General features: G+C 52.8%; 1 protein-coding gene across 2 annotated transcripts in view; it reads right to left on the bottom strand.

Moving 5' to 3' along the window:
• Positions 1 to 1,966: 1,966 nt before the first annotated feature.
• SDK1 (sidekick cell adhesion molecule 1) overlaps positions 1,967 to 15,570 on the bottom strand; it is an 867,118-nt gene continuing 853,514 nt past the window's right edge. For both annotated transcript variants that reach the window (XM_059154465.1, XM_059154466.1), the window contains 3 exons: positions 15,184 to 15,304; positions 14,587 to 14,716; positions 1,967 to 3,161 (listed from right to left, as the gene is read on the bottom strand). In XM_059154465.1, the coding sequence (XP_059010448.1) occupies positions 2,910 to 3,161; positions 14,587 to 14,716; positions 15,184 to 15,304 (503 nt within the window). In that variant the 3' untranslated portion in view covers positions 1,967 to 2,909. The remainder of the gene's footprint in view (positions 3,162 to 14,586; positions 14,717 to 15,183; positions 15,305 to 15,570) is intronic.

Below are 15,570 nucleotides of genomic sequence, written 5' to 3'. Positions count from 1 at the left end.
TGTGGCCTCCTCCCGCGCTCATGGGGGCATGGGTCCCCACGTTGCCCTAGGCCACACCGTCCTCTGCTACGACATTTTATTGGGTACTTCTTAAAAGTATGACAGTGAGAGCAGCGGAGGGGAAGGCCGGGGGAAGAGGGGGTCGGTATGGGCCTGTGTATCCAGGAAAAGGTGCGTGAGGCCATGCTGATGTGGTTCACGCCGGCTAGGTGTGGGGACTGCCTGCAGCTGCCCCGAAGCTCATCTGTCTGGGAAAGCTGGTGCCCAGCGGAGGGGGGCAGCCCCATGCATGCCCAGCCCTGCAGCTCCAACAGAGAGCCCGGCCGCTTAGCGGGTTCATTCTTGCTCACCTGTCGGAGCTGTCTCCAGGGACCCACCCGAGGGTGTGCATGGGCGGGGCTCAGCTACTGCTGGCCGGAGAGCACCTGGATGACGTCACTAAGGAGGAAGGCCAGCGGCAGACTTTCCCTCTTGTCTTGGTTAAAGAAATGTTGCTTGTTCGTGTGAGATATTTTGTTTTTCCTCCGTAAAGGTGAGAGGCCGGGAAGTGACGCTGGTCCAGGCGCGCACTGCTGGGGGAGGCCGGAACCGGACTGGAAACCTCCCTTTCCCCGGTGCAGCCTCTCCCGAGGGCCCAGCTGGAAGGTGGATGCTGACGGTCCGTCCGCAGCCTGCGCCGCCTCAGTTCCACAGAAAGCAAGTTCAGGGAAGGTAGAGAAAGCTCAGGGAAGAAAAGGAACCCCCCCCCCCCCAAAGTGTCATGTCGCAGCAGAAACCCGCAAAACAAAGAACACAACTCAAACCAAATCGTCCTCATTCCAACACGTCCTAACCCTTTCCCCCATTATTTAAAGCAAAGTCCATATGGCTTAGAGAGCGAAGTGCACAGGAGGCAGGGTTCGTCGGAGTTCTTCCAAGAAGTTCCGCTTGCAGCCTCGAGGTTTCCTGCCCCCTTTCCCGGTGGTGGAGGCGCGGAGAGGAAGGAGCGGAGGCTCCAGACCCGAGGGGCGTCCTGTCCAGTGAACTGCGTGCGGTGGGTGATTCTCACACACAAGTGGCTTTGGGCAGAGCGTCTAGGATTTTTGGTTTCGAATATTTCTGCCTCCACTCAAAAAACGAAGGCAGCAAGGGAGGGAAGGAACAGGAGGGGATTGAGAGAGAGAGAAAGGAACCTTTGCATACCCTCTAGTTTTCGGAAAAACTGAAAAGGGGCTTTTCACCCAACACAAAACTCTCCTCGGCCTGAAAGCAGAGGCTGCCATGGAGGTGTAGAAGGAAGACAGTGGAGTGGGCACCATGAGCTCTCCACGTGGCCCGGAGATGGGCTCCCCCACCCTCAGGGCACCGCAGGTCACCTGGGAGAACAGCACATGCCTCGCTCCCCTGGGCCTCGGGGGTGTCAACAGAATGGCTGGACAGTGTCATGGCCACACTCCTTCTGGTGAGGTGGGGACACCGGGCCGTCCCCGAGCTCTGGGCACACTCGGGCTGGCATTAGCGGCTCGCAGCATCCACCTGGACCTAGGCTCTGGCCTGGAGAGTCGGCCACATTAGACCCCTCTTGCAAGAATAATGTGACGGCTGGGCCGCACCTACAGTTTGGACTCTCGGTTTCTCAACATAGTTCATGCTATTTTCATGTAGCTAAAAACGAAAACAAAACAATAGCAAAGGGGGAAAGAAAGAAAACGTTTCCAGAAAACCCTTTAAGGCTAGAAGCTGGGCGGGGGTCGGGGGCGGGGACAGCAGCAGCACTGGTGGTCAAGGCAGTGTGCAGTGGGCGCAGCAAGCAGACCCGGGGGCAGCGCTCGGAGGCAGGCCGGCGCCCACCTGCGCAGGAGGCCTGGCGAGGAGGCGGCAAGCTGGGGCCTCGTTTGCTCAGAGCTGTTTTGCTTTATTTGGAGACACTGACGCTTGTCGTCTTTCTCATGTACAAAGCTAAACAATTAATAAAAAGGCACCTGGAGACAGCAGAGACTCATTCATTTCATGTGACATATTTTAAAAAAAGATAAAAAGATTTAAAAAATACTCTGGTTAACAATGCACACGTCTTACACAACAAGCAATTATTCTGCAAGCGCCGTCTGGTTCTCTCTGGGTTAGTGGGGTTGGCCGTGTGCTGTGTTCTCGGGAAGGAGCTAGCTCGCTAAGTGAGGGCCAGCGTGGCGGCTTCCGGCCCCGGGGGTGGTTTCCTGCTCTGCACCGTTGGGTTTAAGGAGAGAAAGGAAGAAAAAGCCCCGGTGTTTCACCGCTGCAGTGACACAGGGTGAGGCCAACGGAGTCATCGCAGGGTCTGAGGACCCCACCTTGCAATCTCTTGCCCCCTTGCCAGGAACCTGGATGCCGATTCCTTGCCTAGAAACTGCGGAGGGAGAATATTTCAGAGGTGGATGCCGTCAGGTCGAAAAGGGCCCAGCCCAGGGCAGACTTCACTCTGCGGCCCCAGGAGGCAGCGAGAGCCCAGTTGGTCGGTGTCACCGATGGGGACCCTGGTGTATGACTGGTTCTCCGGAGGCACAGGAGGTAGAGAAGCGGAAGGAGCGCCCTGGATGCGGGCGGACAGCTCCCTGGATCCCCGCTCTTCCTCCCCCCGCAGCCTCCCTAGTCAGGCATCGGGATCTCGGGAAACCCGGGGCAGGGGGCTGGGGGCTCTGAGGCGTTCCCGCCATTGCACCACTGAAATACACCTTCTCGTAAAAAGAAAAGAAAACAAAGAAACCCGCTTCCTGCAGCGATGTTACAAAAAGCCGTTAAAAAAACCTTCCTAATTGAAATCTAGTGTCCACAAGTAGGTAAAATCATCACTTATCAGAATTCTCTTTAAACAAAAGCTTGAGCTCAGTTATTGGAGTTGATTGTCTTAACAAAAGGAGGCTGGGAGGTCCGCTGAGGCCCCGCTGGGGCCGTCACACGAAGGAAGAGAAGCCGGTGAGTGGAGTCCGGGCGCCAGGGCCCGTGGGCGCAAACACGGCGCTCTGCGTGGTGACCACGGTGTGCAGGTGCGGCCCCGCCTCGCTGCCCGCCACAGCCTCGTACCTGTGCGGGGCACGGCCGCCCGGGGCCCGCCGCTTCCACGAGTTGTAGTAGGTGGGGTCGCTCATGTAGTGGTTGACGAAGGAGTGCTGGGGGGGCGCGTCCTCGGACTCGGAGTCAGTGCCCTGGGGGGAAGATGAGATGTGAGCAGGCGCATGGGAGAGGAAGGAAAGACACGGGGGCGGGGGGGGGGGCGGCGAGTATGGGGGAGGGGATGGGGTGGCAACAGGGAAGGGCAGCCATGAGGGAGCAGGGGGGCACAGCCATGGAGGGACGGGTGGCCACATGGGGAGGGGAGGGGCGTCCCGGGGGGGAGTGGCCACATGCAGCAGGGCTGAGCTGGAAGTGGGGAGTGGCCAGGAGGCAGGACCAGAACTAGCAACCCAAAGTTCCCACCCTCTGCCCCTTCCTCCCCCGACTCCCACCCTGCACACTAGGAGCGCCCACACCTCCCCGGACGGACAGCTCCCCCCACCGCCCCCTGCTGAGCTCAGCATCTCCCTTGTGTTCACATAGGAACCATGTGCTGTCCCAGCTGCTCCTGAGCCACCCTGTATCTGAGCCTGTCGAAGGAGGGGTCTACATTGCTCCTCTGCCCCAGGACAGCCTCCAGGGGGTGCTCTGTGCCCTCACAGGGCAGAAGCCCTGTGTGGTGGGGGGAGTCGGAAAGGCCCAGAGTCCTCCGCTTGCCCAGGCTTCCAGTGTAGGCTGGCCCAGAGCACGGGGAGCCCGCCTTGAGCACACAAGGAGAGAAGCAAGGGCTATCCTCCAGGGGACACAAATTCCGCGTGCTGTCACCTCCAAGAAGACCTCTGGGGGAGGCCTGCTGAGGAATGAGGCCCTAGCGAGCCATGAGCTCTCAAGGACGCACCCAGCCCCTGCTTCCCTAGGCCCCAGAGAGACCTGAGGCCTCGCCGGTGGTACAGAAGAGCCTGCCCTGGGAAGGCCAGTCTGCGAGGGTTTCATTTCCTTTCTTTTTATAGAATAAATCCAAAGTTTCCACAAAGAACATTTAGTCCACATTGTCTCTATGTCTCTATACCCGGTTTCTGGGGGTTGATTTTAAACCACTAGAAGCAAGGCCCGCTGGGGCAGTGGATGGAGGCCGTTTTCCCAAGACAGTGGAAGCCCTCCTCCTTCCCTGCCCCAGAGGCGCTCTGTGGCCCTGGGGCCTTCCTGAACTCTGGGGAGCCCTGCTACCTGCCGGGGTGCAGCCCGCAGTCTGGCCAGGTTCTCTGTCATGCCCCACACCCTGAAAACACAGGGGGTTCCTCCCTGCCCTACCCGGGATGGAGCAGAGACTGTGGACACCTCAGATATGCCAAAAATGGGTCCAGAAACATGTGCCTGTCCAGGCTTTCAAGTTCAAGGTAAGGGAACAGGAGCAGGTGGCTAGGTAAAGCCTCTCCCATTCCAAGATGCCCTGGCAGGGCTCTGTCCCTGACACCCCGCATGCCTCCTCCCTGGGCTCCAGTGCCTGAGCTCTGACCTTTTCCCTCTCTACAGAGGGTGTCAGGAGGCCCCCAAGCCTGTCTCAGAATCACCAGGGAAGTTTCAGAGAGTGAAGATTACTGGGTGTGGCTCCTGCTGTCTTGATGGAGAGGGTCTGGGGCAGGGCCCTGGAATGTGCATTTCTTAGACGCTCTGGAAAGATTCTGATCGGTGGTCAGGGAGTGAGGGCAGGGAAGGGAGAGGGAGCCGACTACTGGCCTCTATCCTACGTGTCGTCTGTATAGAGACTCATGAAAGCCAGAGAGGGTCCTTTGGTACCCTGAGCCACTCTCCCCCATCTGATGGGGAGGGCATAGCCCGTGTCACCCACATGCAGGAAGCTCGACCCAGGGACTAGTGCTGTTCTCCTCCCGAGGAGCCGGTGCTGTGTCCTGTGAGCGGGTAAAGCGGGCAGACGTCCCTTTGGACATCAGGGGGAGCTGGAACCTCCTGGGATTTTCCAGACACAGACTGAAAATCTGGCTCTCGCTGGAACGTTTACAGGAAAGTAACAATAAGTCACGGAGCTGGGACTCCTCAGGACGTGAGACGTAAACTGTTTATGTTTCGACCCAATCAGAGCGCGTCTGTGGTCCCTCTGCTTCTCCCTAAGTCGGAGCTTGCATAAACGCAGGTATGATGAGCGGCTCCCTGACACATCCCAGGACACGGACGGCACCCAGCTCCGCCACCAGCGGACAGCGGTGGTGGAACAGAGCCAGGACGAGCCGTGTTTTAGCAGCCGTTGTGCACACCGAGTGACACCCCCGTCCAGTCTCTTGACACTGCACAGCGGCCGTGAACCGGGGATTTTTATTCCTATTTTAGGGATGAAGAGAGAGGCTCAGAGAGCAGTCATGTGGCCGGTGTCCCAGGCCGAGTGGGAGCCGCCCAGGAACTGGCCGTCCACTCCAGCCTCTCCTTCGTGTCACAACCCCCCCACCGGTCGGTCCCAGACCCACCGTGCTCTGCAAACCAAAGGCTGTTTTTGTAACTCACCCCAAGCCTGACCTGCGTGGGGCTAGTTTGGCAGCTAACCCCAAGCTGAACTGATGTGAAAATGTGTAGTGTGAACAGTGTTTGGTTTTGCTGCAGGAATGCTAATGGGTTTGATCGGTGATGCTGCCCGATCCTGCCGGGGCCGTGGCCTCATGTCCCATGCATTCCCACACCCGGAAAACACCGAGTTCTTCAGTGGATCTGGTCTCAGGAGTTGCAGATAAGAAATGCGACACCTGTAATTCCGGCAGCTAAGGTTTGTTCTTCCTCTGTTTTCCAGAGGCTTTGTGGGGCTTTGAGGTAAAGCTCTGTGTACATCGAGATGGACAGGAACAAGCACAGAGGTCACCTGAAGGATCAGGTGGCAGCTGTGTTATCGGCCCCCGAGCTGGGTTTGTCCCTTCTTCAGCCGTCTTGGCTGTAAGTTTTGCAAGTTCAGGAGCAAAGAGCTCACGTGGAGATGCGTCGGGGGAAGCCCCCTCTTGAGAAAGGCCCAGAACACTCAGGATGTGGACCGCAGGTCCCACAAACTGGAGTCAGGGGTCATGGTTAGCTGAAGACTGGACGTAAGCTTGAAGATTTTCTCCCTCTTCGCACTGAACCCTCCGGTGCTCGGAGGCCGCCCCATGCACCGTCCATTCCAACCATGAAGGATACGCGGGAGCAAGAATGTGAGAAGGAGCAGCTGGATTCAATCTCCTCACTTTGTGTCTGAAAGGACTGAGACCCGCACAAGCATATGACCTTCTCCAGGTCATACCCGACCGGGGATGGAGCCAGGCCAGACCCAGTGCTGGTATCACAGCCGAAGGTGGCAGAAACGAAGCCTCTTTCAAAACACGTTGGACACCTTCCAGGTCAGCTGTATAAAGGGTCAGGTCTCTGATTGGAGGAAATGGCCACACGCAGGAGTCCCCTGTGGCCCTGTCCAACACTTGCTTCTCCCCTGTCTCGTGACCCCGGCCCACTCCTCTTGCTGCTGTCTGGTCATGGAGAAGCCCGGCTCACAGTCGCCAGGAGGCAGCAGATCTAGAAGGGACTCCCATGTCCTTGCAGGAGGCAGCCTTTCCACGAGCACATCCAGCCCGGATGCGGGATGTGTCCCACCCCCACATGCCTGTTTATGTGATGAACTATACAGTCTCACTGGAGAAGGCTCAGAAGCTTTATCATTATGTTTTCTCAAGCACAGACCTCAAAGTCCTACGGAATGGAGAGAGGGGTCTGTGACAGATGTGGGTGCTGAGAGGAAGCCCCAGCAGGAGACAGTCCCGTGGTTGTCTGACTCACAGTGATGTCCCAGTGTGTGTGTCTGGGCTTTGACCTTCCCAAATGAACTTCAGAAAGTGATCCTTCTCTGCCTGTCCTTGTCCACGGGATGGATGGCCTGCCCCTCATTAAACAATGATTGGTTCATGGGCACGCATGCGATTTAAGCTGAGCCAATCAGAATCCTCCTTGGGACTCTACAGGGCATGGGGAAGGGCAGGGTTTTTTAGGTGGCAAAGCTGGGCGCTGGCTGTGCGCCCTGAGTGGGCAGGGCCCAGAGACCCGGCCAAGAGCCCCTGTGAGAGGAGAAGACCATCTTGCTGAAAGACAGGAGAGACAGGAGCCTAAGAGTAGAGGGTCACGACTTGTTAAGTCCAGTCTCCAGGCTCCTGCTCAGCCCTCGGCATCACCTCCATGAGAGAGCCCCGAATCCAAATGCCACCCTCCCCTCCTCTGCCTGCTCTGTTTATTGTTTATATGACATTATTATCTTTTAATGGGGATGTATTTTAGCAAGTTAGAATTATCGACAAAAAGGCAATGCTGCAGGATCCTTTTTATTTTATTTTTTTAAGTTTCCTGTGTGATATGAAGTAGTGATGTGTGTTGGTTTCCCAGGAAACCAGAGAAGGACAGCAGGTGATTGGACGTGGTGGCAGTTTCTAAAGGTGCACAGATGCCTGGCAAACGGCTAACAGAGATAAGCTCAACACTTTCGGCATTATATATGCAAGATGAAAGAGTCAAATATTATTAGGGAATTAATTAGGTATGAGGGGGTTGGTCTAAGTTGGTTGGAGCAGGAGAGGTTTTGAAAACTGTTTATTTAGATTTTGAGAACAGTTTTTCTCATGCGATTTGAAGAGTAGTCCTGTTATGCAGTTGCGTGAAAACCTGGTGACAGACCCTCTTATTCCCAACTGGAGAAAGAAAGGAACCACAGCAGGTGTCCTGAGACACTGAGTGCCTGACTCAGAGCTGCTCCGATCAGGCAGGTCCTGGGGCTCCTGTGAGCCTATTTGCAGAATGTCCTCTTTAAGCAATAATCCTGAAAATGGGTCAAAAGATACCCTGTGGAGAAAGGGACAGCATCACTAGCTTCTTAGTGAAATACTAGCTTCGCAGAAGAGAACTTCCAGCAAGGACCTCGCGGGTTTCTGCCTCCTTCCTTCCTGGGGCTCTGCAGAGGAGGGTGGGGAGGAGGGGGAGGGCATTAAACTCTTGACGAAGCCCAGGGCCCAGAATGTGCCTTACTCTTCACACCTGACATCTTAGCGTGCAGTCGATTTAAACCTAGAAGCTGCCTCCGGTAGAGAGGATTACTATCTGAAATCTAAACCCAGTCCTAGTTGAGACAGGTGCCCAGGTGGGTCATTCTCTCCGGGACCGTTGTTGATCTCTCTGAGGGCTCTGCCTACAGTTCCATACTTTGACTCTGTTTCTGTGCATTTGGGGTTAAGGAGCCAGGTCAGAAGTCATCATTGCCAGATTTAGGAAGATTGTGCATCTCCCCTCTGAATATCAGGACCTTCAGTTATGAATGGAAAAGGTGTTTCCAGAATGGCTGGGGAGGAACTAGCAGATTCTCATCCTGGTGGGAGAATGATTTAACTGAGCAAAGCTATTTTAGAAGCAGGCATTTAAAGTCTCTGGAAATAGTGGCGAGGACATATAGCAAATGGAAAAAGCTTTATTCCTGAAAAATCTAAATTTCTCTAAGAACAGCAAGAGTTGGAGGCATTGAACAGTGACCTGTATCAACGCCCCACCCATGACCCCCAGCTCAGGTATGGCTGAGAGAACTGGGTTCCCTTGCTCACCTTGTCTTCACCCATAGGCTGGATGCCCTACATCGCTTGTGGTGGGCTGGGAATACTGACCCCCGGATGCCCCTACCTCGGCTAGCTTGTAGGGAAGATGATCGACACTGGGAGGGGTGGGCTCAGAAGTCCAGGGACTACCGTGTCTACCCAGTGCACTGCTTGCACAGTGGGTAAGTCATTATGGGAGAGGAGGGCCACTGTACCCACCCCCAGCTTTGGTGCTGTGACATGGAAGAGGACACAGGAGAGAGAGACAGTCCATTAGAACTGAGAGCTTTGGAGCTCTCCTTAGGGGAAAGGCCTTGTTTGAAACAGAGCATGCCTAAGGGCATTGCTGAAAACAGCAGGGTCCTTTGGGATGAGAAATTAAGAGGAAGCTGGTAGTTCCATGATTGTAACAAGTGAGGCAATCAACCAGCCAGAAGTTTAACAGAGAGGACCAGGGAAAGAGAGACAGCTCAGGAGAGCCCTCTTGGATCAGAGCAAAATACAGATTGATAATATCTTGCCCCTACAAAAGGGCTATACTTTAACTGGTGCAAGCTATGGAGTAATGGAGAGCCTGGGGGGGATTGTGAAAAGTAATACAGCCAGCCAGCGGCGGAGGTTAAGAGCTGGGTGTGATACCAACAGGGACAGACCATTCGGAATCTTAACGGGAGTGAGAAAAAGAGACAGAGAAAGCCTGGCTGGGACCATCGTCATCCCTGGTATTCAGGGGGCCTGAATGCATCCCTAAGGCTGTTCCTTCTCAGGGGTGGCATCAGAGTCCACACTGTGGAGGAACCAGATTTCCAAAGAACTAGTCCAGCCCAGTCACTAAATAAGAAACAAACAAATCAGCAAACAACAAGAACAGTCCTTGGGGTGGAGGCTATCAGTATTTGGAGTTGGCACAATGACTAATTTGAAAAAAAAAGGATAGAGTGTGCGGTACATGGGACAAAAAGCAGGCAGCCTCCAAGGAGGCCCAAATGTTGGCAGACATAAGACTCTGAAAGCAACTATTATGATATATTCACAGAACCAAAGGAAGCTATGTTTAAAGAATGAAAGTAAGATGACACTATTGCACGAAGCAGAGAATATCAATAGGGATAGAAATTATTTAAAAAGAGCCAAATGATAAGTTTTGGCATTGAAAAATACAATAGCCAAAATGAACAATTCATCAGAGGGCCCCCACGGTACGTTGGGTCTGGCCGAGGAAAGAATCAGGGCACGTGGAGATATCGACAGAGGTTATGCAATCTGAAACACAGAGAAGAAAGAATGAACACGTACAAGAAAGAATGATGACAAAAGAAGAGAGAATCTGATAAGTGTATAGAGCACCCGTATGCGAGATAGTCACGGCAGCACCAGGATGAGCGGAGAAAGAAAGAGGCAGAAAAAAACAGGGGAAGAAATGACTTAAAGCTTTCCAGATTCGATCAAAAGCATTAATCACACACCCAGAAAGTTCCATAAACACCCAGTAAGATAAATGGAACCAAGTCCGCATCCACCCACCTCAGAGTAAAAAACACAAAGACATAAACTCTTGAAATCATGGGCAAGGGAACTCATGTAATGTTAAGGGTTGGCTTCTAATCAGAAAAAAGCTGGGGGACAGAAGATAATGGGGCAACGTAGTCAAAGTGTTGAATAAAAACTGCCAACCAAGAATCTTCTGTTCAGCAGAACTACTTTCAAAAATGAAGGTGAAATAAAGACATTCTGAGATAAACAGAAACATGAAAATTCATTGCTAGCCAACCTGCCTTACAGGAGATATGGAAGGAAGACGGTCAGGTTGAAAACCAGTGATACAGACAGAAATTCAAATTCATACAGAAAGATAGAAAGTACCAACAAAGCTGATCACCCATGGGTAATTATAAAAGATAGTATGATTGCACATGTCTTCTCCTTTCTTCTCTTGCTTGAGTTAAAAAGCGATTGCATAAAGCAGTATGTATATGATTGTATTATTGGGCCTATAATGTATAGAGATGTAACATATTTAACAATAACAGCACAAAGGAGAAGGTGAAGTAATGGCACCCAGTGGTGACTTGGACCCACAAAAAGAAATGAAGAGGACCAGAAAAAGTACATAAGCAGGAAACACAGTAAACTCTAGAAATAGACTTGCTCTCCCTTCCTCTTTCAACTTCTTTAAAAGACATATAATTCTATAAAGTAGTAACTATAAAAAAATGTATTCTTGAGTTTGTAACAGTACAGATATACAGACATAGCATGTATAATAATAGCACAGAAAGGGGCAGAGGCCATAGAACTGTATTGGAATAAAATATCTATATGTCAGTCAGGTTTAGTATAAGACTTTTCTTTAAAGATTGATTTAGTTATGTGTGTGTGTGTGTGTGTGTGTGTGCGTGCGTGCGTGTGTGTGTGTGTGTGTGTGAGAGAGAGAGAGAGAGAGAGAGATTGAGGGACTATGTGTTCATGAGCTGGGGTCGGGGGCAGAGGAAAGAATCTCAAGCAGACTCCCTGTTGAGCACAGAGCCTGATGTGGGGCTCGATCCCAGGACCTGAGATCATGACCTAAGCTGAAATCAAGAGTCGGAGGCTAAACCAACTGAGCCACCCAGCTGCCCCCAGTATATATCTTAAGTAAATGTTGGTACTAGAGCAACCACTAATAAAACTAATGGAAAAAAATACAGTAGAAGTAAAAACAAGCAAATTAAAATAGTACACTAGAAAATTTTCACTTAAAAAAGAAGACAGTGGGGGGAAAAAGAGGACTAAAGATGTGAGACCTATAAAAGACAAACATCCAAAGGACAGATATAAATTCTACCTTTGCCATAATTACATTAAATGTGAATGGATTAAAGAATCCATTCAAAAGGCACAGATCAGCAGAACAAAACTGATAGGTACCCAGCTACATGCTGTCTGTAAGAGATACATTTTAGATTCAAAGATACAAACATGTTGAAAGTAAAAGAATAGAAATGATACACCATGTCAACAGTAACCAAAAGAAAACCCTAGTGGTTGAGTAGTGTAAGACAAAATAATCTTGAAGACAAAATTGTTACCAGAGACAAAGAGGAACACACTAATATTAATGAAAGGCTCAATCCGTCTAGGAGACATAGCTATCATAAACATATATCCACTCAAAGACAGAGCACCAAAATTAAATGGACTGAACTGGAGTGAGAAATAGATAATTCAACAATAGTTGGAGACTTCAATACATTAGCAGATGGCAGAAGATCAAAAACCTAGGTGGCTTCCATAATACTGGGAATCAGTCAGACCCCACAGACACATAAGGAGCACTCCGCACTCCGCACGTTCATAGAAAAACATGCTCTTTTCAAGTGCATATGGAACATTCTTCCAGCACAGACCGTAAAACGAGACGCAATAAATTTTAAAGGACAGAAATTATATAAAGCATGTTCCTGGGCCACAGTGGAAGAAAATTAAAAAATCAATAACAGAATGACATTTGGGAAATTCACAAATATGAGGAAATTACAAACACTCTCCTAAATAACCCATGTTCCAAATGGGTGAATTGTGCAGTATGTGAATTCCATCTCGATCAAGCTGTTTAATAAATGTGGCTCGAACCAAGCTCTCCCATCTGAGCTGGCACTTTCGAGATGATGAACGTCCCCAGGTCCCTCTGTTGGGATTCCGTGAACGTTTAGTGCCTACAAATCTCCCAAATGCATTAGGTTCAAAGATAGGACCTAGCAAGATGATAAAGTGAAGAATTCTGGAAGAAAGATGGGTCTTCCTGTATCTACCTGAGCACCCAGGGGGCAGACAGAAGCCAGGCATGGAAATTCTCAGCTGGAGGTGACTGTCAGAGCTTTCCAGGGGCCTGGACCCCCAGACCCTAGCTGAAATTCTGCATGTGCATAGAGAGAGTGTCTACACCTCTCATAGGGTGTCTGATAGAGGCCTTGACCCCAAAACCAGTAGGAAGCATGAGAGGCATTTGTGGGAACTTTAAAAGGAACCCCTTCCTCCTGGCACAGGGCTTGAGCTCAGCCACAGTCCTAGAGCTAGGACAACTTGATTCTGTGCAGCAGGTCTGCAGGGACAGATGGAACTGGGAGCCTGGCACTCAGATCTGCCTCTCAAGCCCCCTACCCCCACCCCCCATCAGTGCATATCCAGGAAAGACATACATGTACGCGTGAGTATGCCGAGCTCATTTAACAATCCTCCATAAAAAGCAGCTGAATTTGCATCTCAGTACACCCCATCGACCCATTTTGAGAATGTTTTCACCAACAGAGAGTTCAGAATTCATGCATCTAACCCAGGCTGCTGACCCGGGGGCGCTGAGCTGGAGGGGACGGTGGAGGCCGGGGCTCAGATGACCTCATATTCAGTCTGGTCGGCTGGCCAACGGAGAGAATCGGTCTACGTCATGGGGTGGTGTGAGCAAGGGCTGAGTGTGCCCGACCCACTGTAGGTGCTCCATAGTGCTTGGCCTCTGTTGGCCCATCATGAGCTTGGCGTGCAGGGCTAACGCAGGAAGTTCTGTGAGTCCCGTCTGTGGGGCTGTCGAGCTCTCAACAGCCATGGCCCCTGGGAATTATGGACAGACCCCGGGTAGGGGTCCTGCGAACGCATCTCTAATTGCTGCCACAGACGGTGTCTGCTGGAAGGCCATCCTCTCCTTCCCAATGTGTGGCTTTTGATGGAAGCAGCTAGAACAGCTCCAGAACAGCTGCTCTTTCCTTATCACAAAGCGGCAGCTCATTTTTGCCGCATTTCACTTGACAGCCCCTTGATTTCAGACAAATGTACCTTTCCAAACCTCTGTGGTGCTGCTTGCTGTTTTCCCCAAGCCCGAGGCTACTGGACAGACAGGGTGCCTGGCGTCCTTCGTAACAGAAAGCCGGAAGCAAGCGGGCGCAGAGTCACACGACACCTGCCCTGTGCCCCATCTCACCTGGACTTCATATACAGAGCACAATTTAAGAGAAGCCATTTTATTGAGCCTCGGGGCTTAATAAGGCCTGAATTCAGGTCCAAATGAAGGTGAGACTTATTTTAGATTAAATATTGATTTAGCGTATGAATGCCAAGAGGTAGGGCAGGCCTACGTGTCCAGCAAATGGCTTGGTGATTTTCCTCTCTCTCAAGACTTGGCATATGAGAAATAAAAGAGCTTAGGGACTGATGGAGGACCACCTCCCTACGGCCATATAGCTGGTTTTGCTCGTAAATGCGAGGCACGGAGGCCGCACCCTCGGAGTGGGGGCATGCTGCGGGGGCTCGGGGTAGGGGGGCTGAGCCCCTGAAGGAGCCTCCCTCCGCTGCCCCTGGATGACATCCTCCCCTGCCTGCTCGCTGATGGAGGCCTTGCACCCGGGCGAGCTCAGCTCTGCACATGAACACAGGGGCCCAGAAAACCTTACATATAGGCAGGCCCGTGGGTCCTGGGCAGGGTACATCTCCTTAGGGGCATCTCCCTGGTCCATCTGCTCAGTGAGGACGGGGACAAGTCAGAGCTGCCCAGAGCCTCTAACAGTCCCAGAATGGCAGTGGCTAAGTCCCCCTTCAGCACAGGGAAGCAGGGCAGGTGGGAGGGGGAAGGGCTGCCAGGGCCGGGGTGCCAGGTTTGGTGGCTTTTGCAGGCTGAGGCCGCCCACCCCCCCCCCCCCCCAGCTAGGGTCTACAGGCCAGGTTCTATGGTCACCACCAGAAAACACGCTTTATTTCCTGAAGCCACACAGAAAGTGAGCTCTGGGATCAGAAGCCACTTCGGTGAGGTATTGATCTGAGAGCCGGCCCAGCACCCGTGACCTCTAGGCCTGAAGGGGCTAAAGCATGGACTTTCCTCATCTGTAAAAGGGAGTCACTTGCCACCTGCCCTGTTGGGTCCTGTGGCTTTGAGACGCGGATGGGACCCAAGGGGCGGCACCTTCGGAAGGCAGAGCACTCATCACAGAGGCAGGGGACGGCCGCAAGCACTGACCTCGGATTCCGAAGCGTCCACCGACTTCTCCTTAAGGTTGGCGCTCTCGGTCAGCACAGCTCCGTTGTACTTGTTGCAGATGTCCTCATCTGAGTAGTGCAGCCCGCCGGGGCTGGGCCGGGGCGGGGACCTAGGACAGGGACGGGGCCGCGAGGGACGGATGTGGGCTCAGGGCAGCTCTGGGCCGCGGACACCTCCCCCGGGGGCCTCCTGACCCGCCCTGTGGCCGCCGTCACGTCGGTGAGAGGACATCCTTGCTGGCGATCAGTCCGCCGCAGTGTTGCGTGGCGGTGAAGCGGGACTTCACTAATCACACGTGCGCAGCCGGCCCCCTAGAGGGCCACCTGGGGGCGGGGGTTCTCCTGAGTTCACTCCCCTCCTGTCTGAGATCTGCCTTCTTTTTGTAGTTGCAGAGGAGGTAGGATGTTTCTTGCCCCCTTCCCTTCCTGCCTCCTTCCCAACACTGCCCTGCTGGGGTTGGGTGGGTGCCCGTGGGCACGGCGGCATGTCTGCGGCCGGCCACCCACCCTGGCTGGTTCAGGTCTTCGGGCAGATGGGGGCACACTGAGGGGGTGGTTAGAGCGACTGCAGCCCTACCTGGTCCCGTTCTTCTTCAAGAAGGTGTTCTTGACGTTGAGATGGCGGCTGTTGAGCTCCAAGGCAGCAAACCCTCCGTTGTCCAGGGTCACGGTCTCCTCCATGTTGGAGATGCTCTTACCTGAAGCAGGCACGGGAGAATGGGTTCAGAAGTTCCAGGAAAGAGCCCAGTCCCAGCTGGTCAGCCTACGGGTGTTCACTGAGTTCCGGCCGGAAGCAGAGCCCAGACCCGGGCTGGGGCTCACAAGACAATCGGAGGCACACGGGGGAAGAAGCCGCGTGTTAAGGATGACGCTGGGGCATTTCCGTGTTTATTTTGCCCGACACCAAAGAACTGAACTGGTGTTCTTACCAGTATCTGTCATAAGAGTTTCTAGAGTGCATCAT

This window comes from Mustela lutreola, chromosome 17, assembly GCF_030435805.1.
Source record: "Mustela lutreola isolate mMusLut2 chromosome 17, mMusLut2.pri, whole genome shotgun sequence".
Taxonomy (NCBI): Eukaryota; Metazoa; Chordata; class Mammalia; order Carnivora; family Mustelidae; genus Mustela; species Mustela lutreola.
Note: the sequence above shows the minus strand (reverse complement) of the source record. Positions and strands in the feature narration are given on the sequence as shown.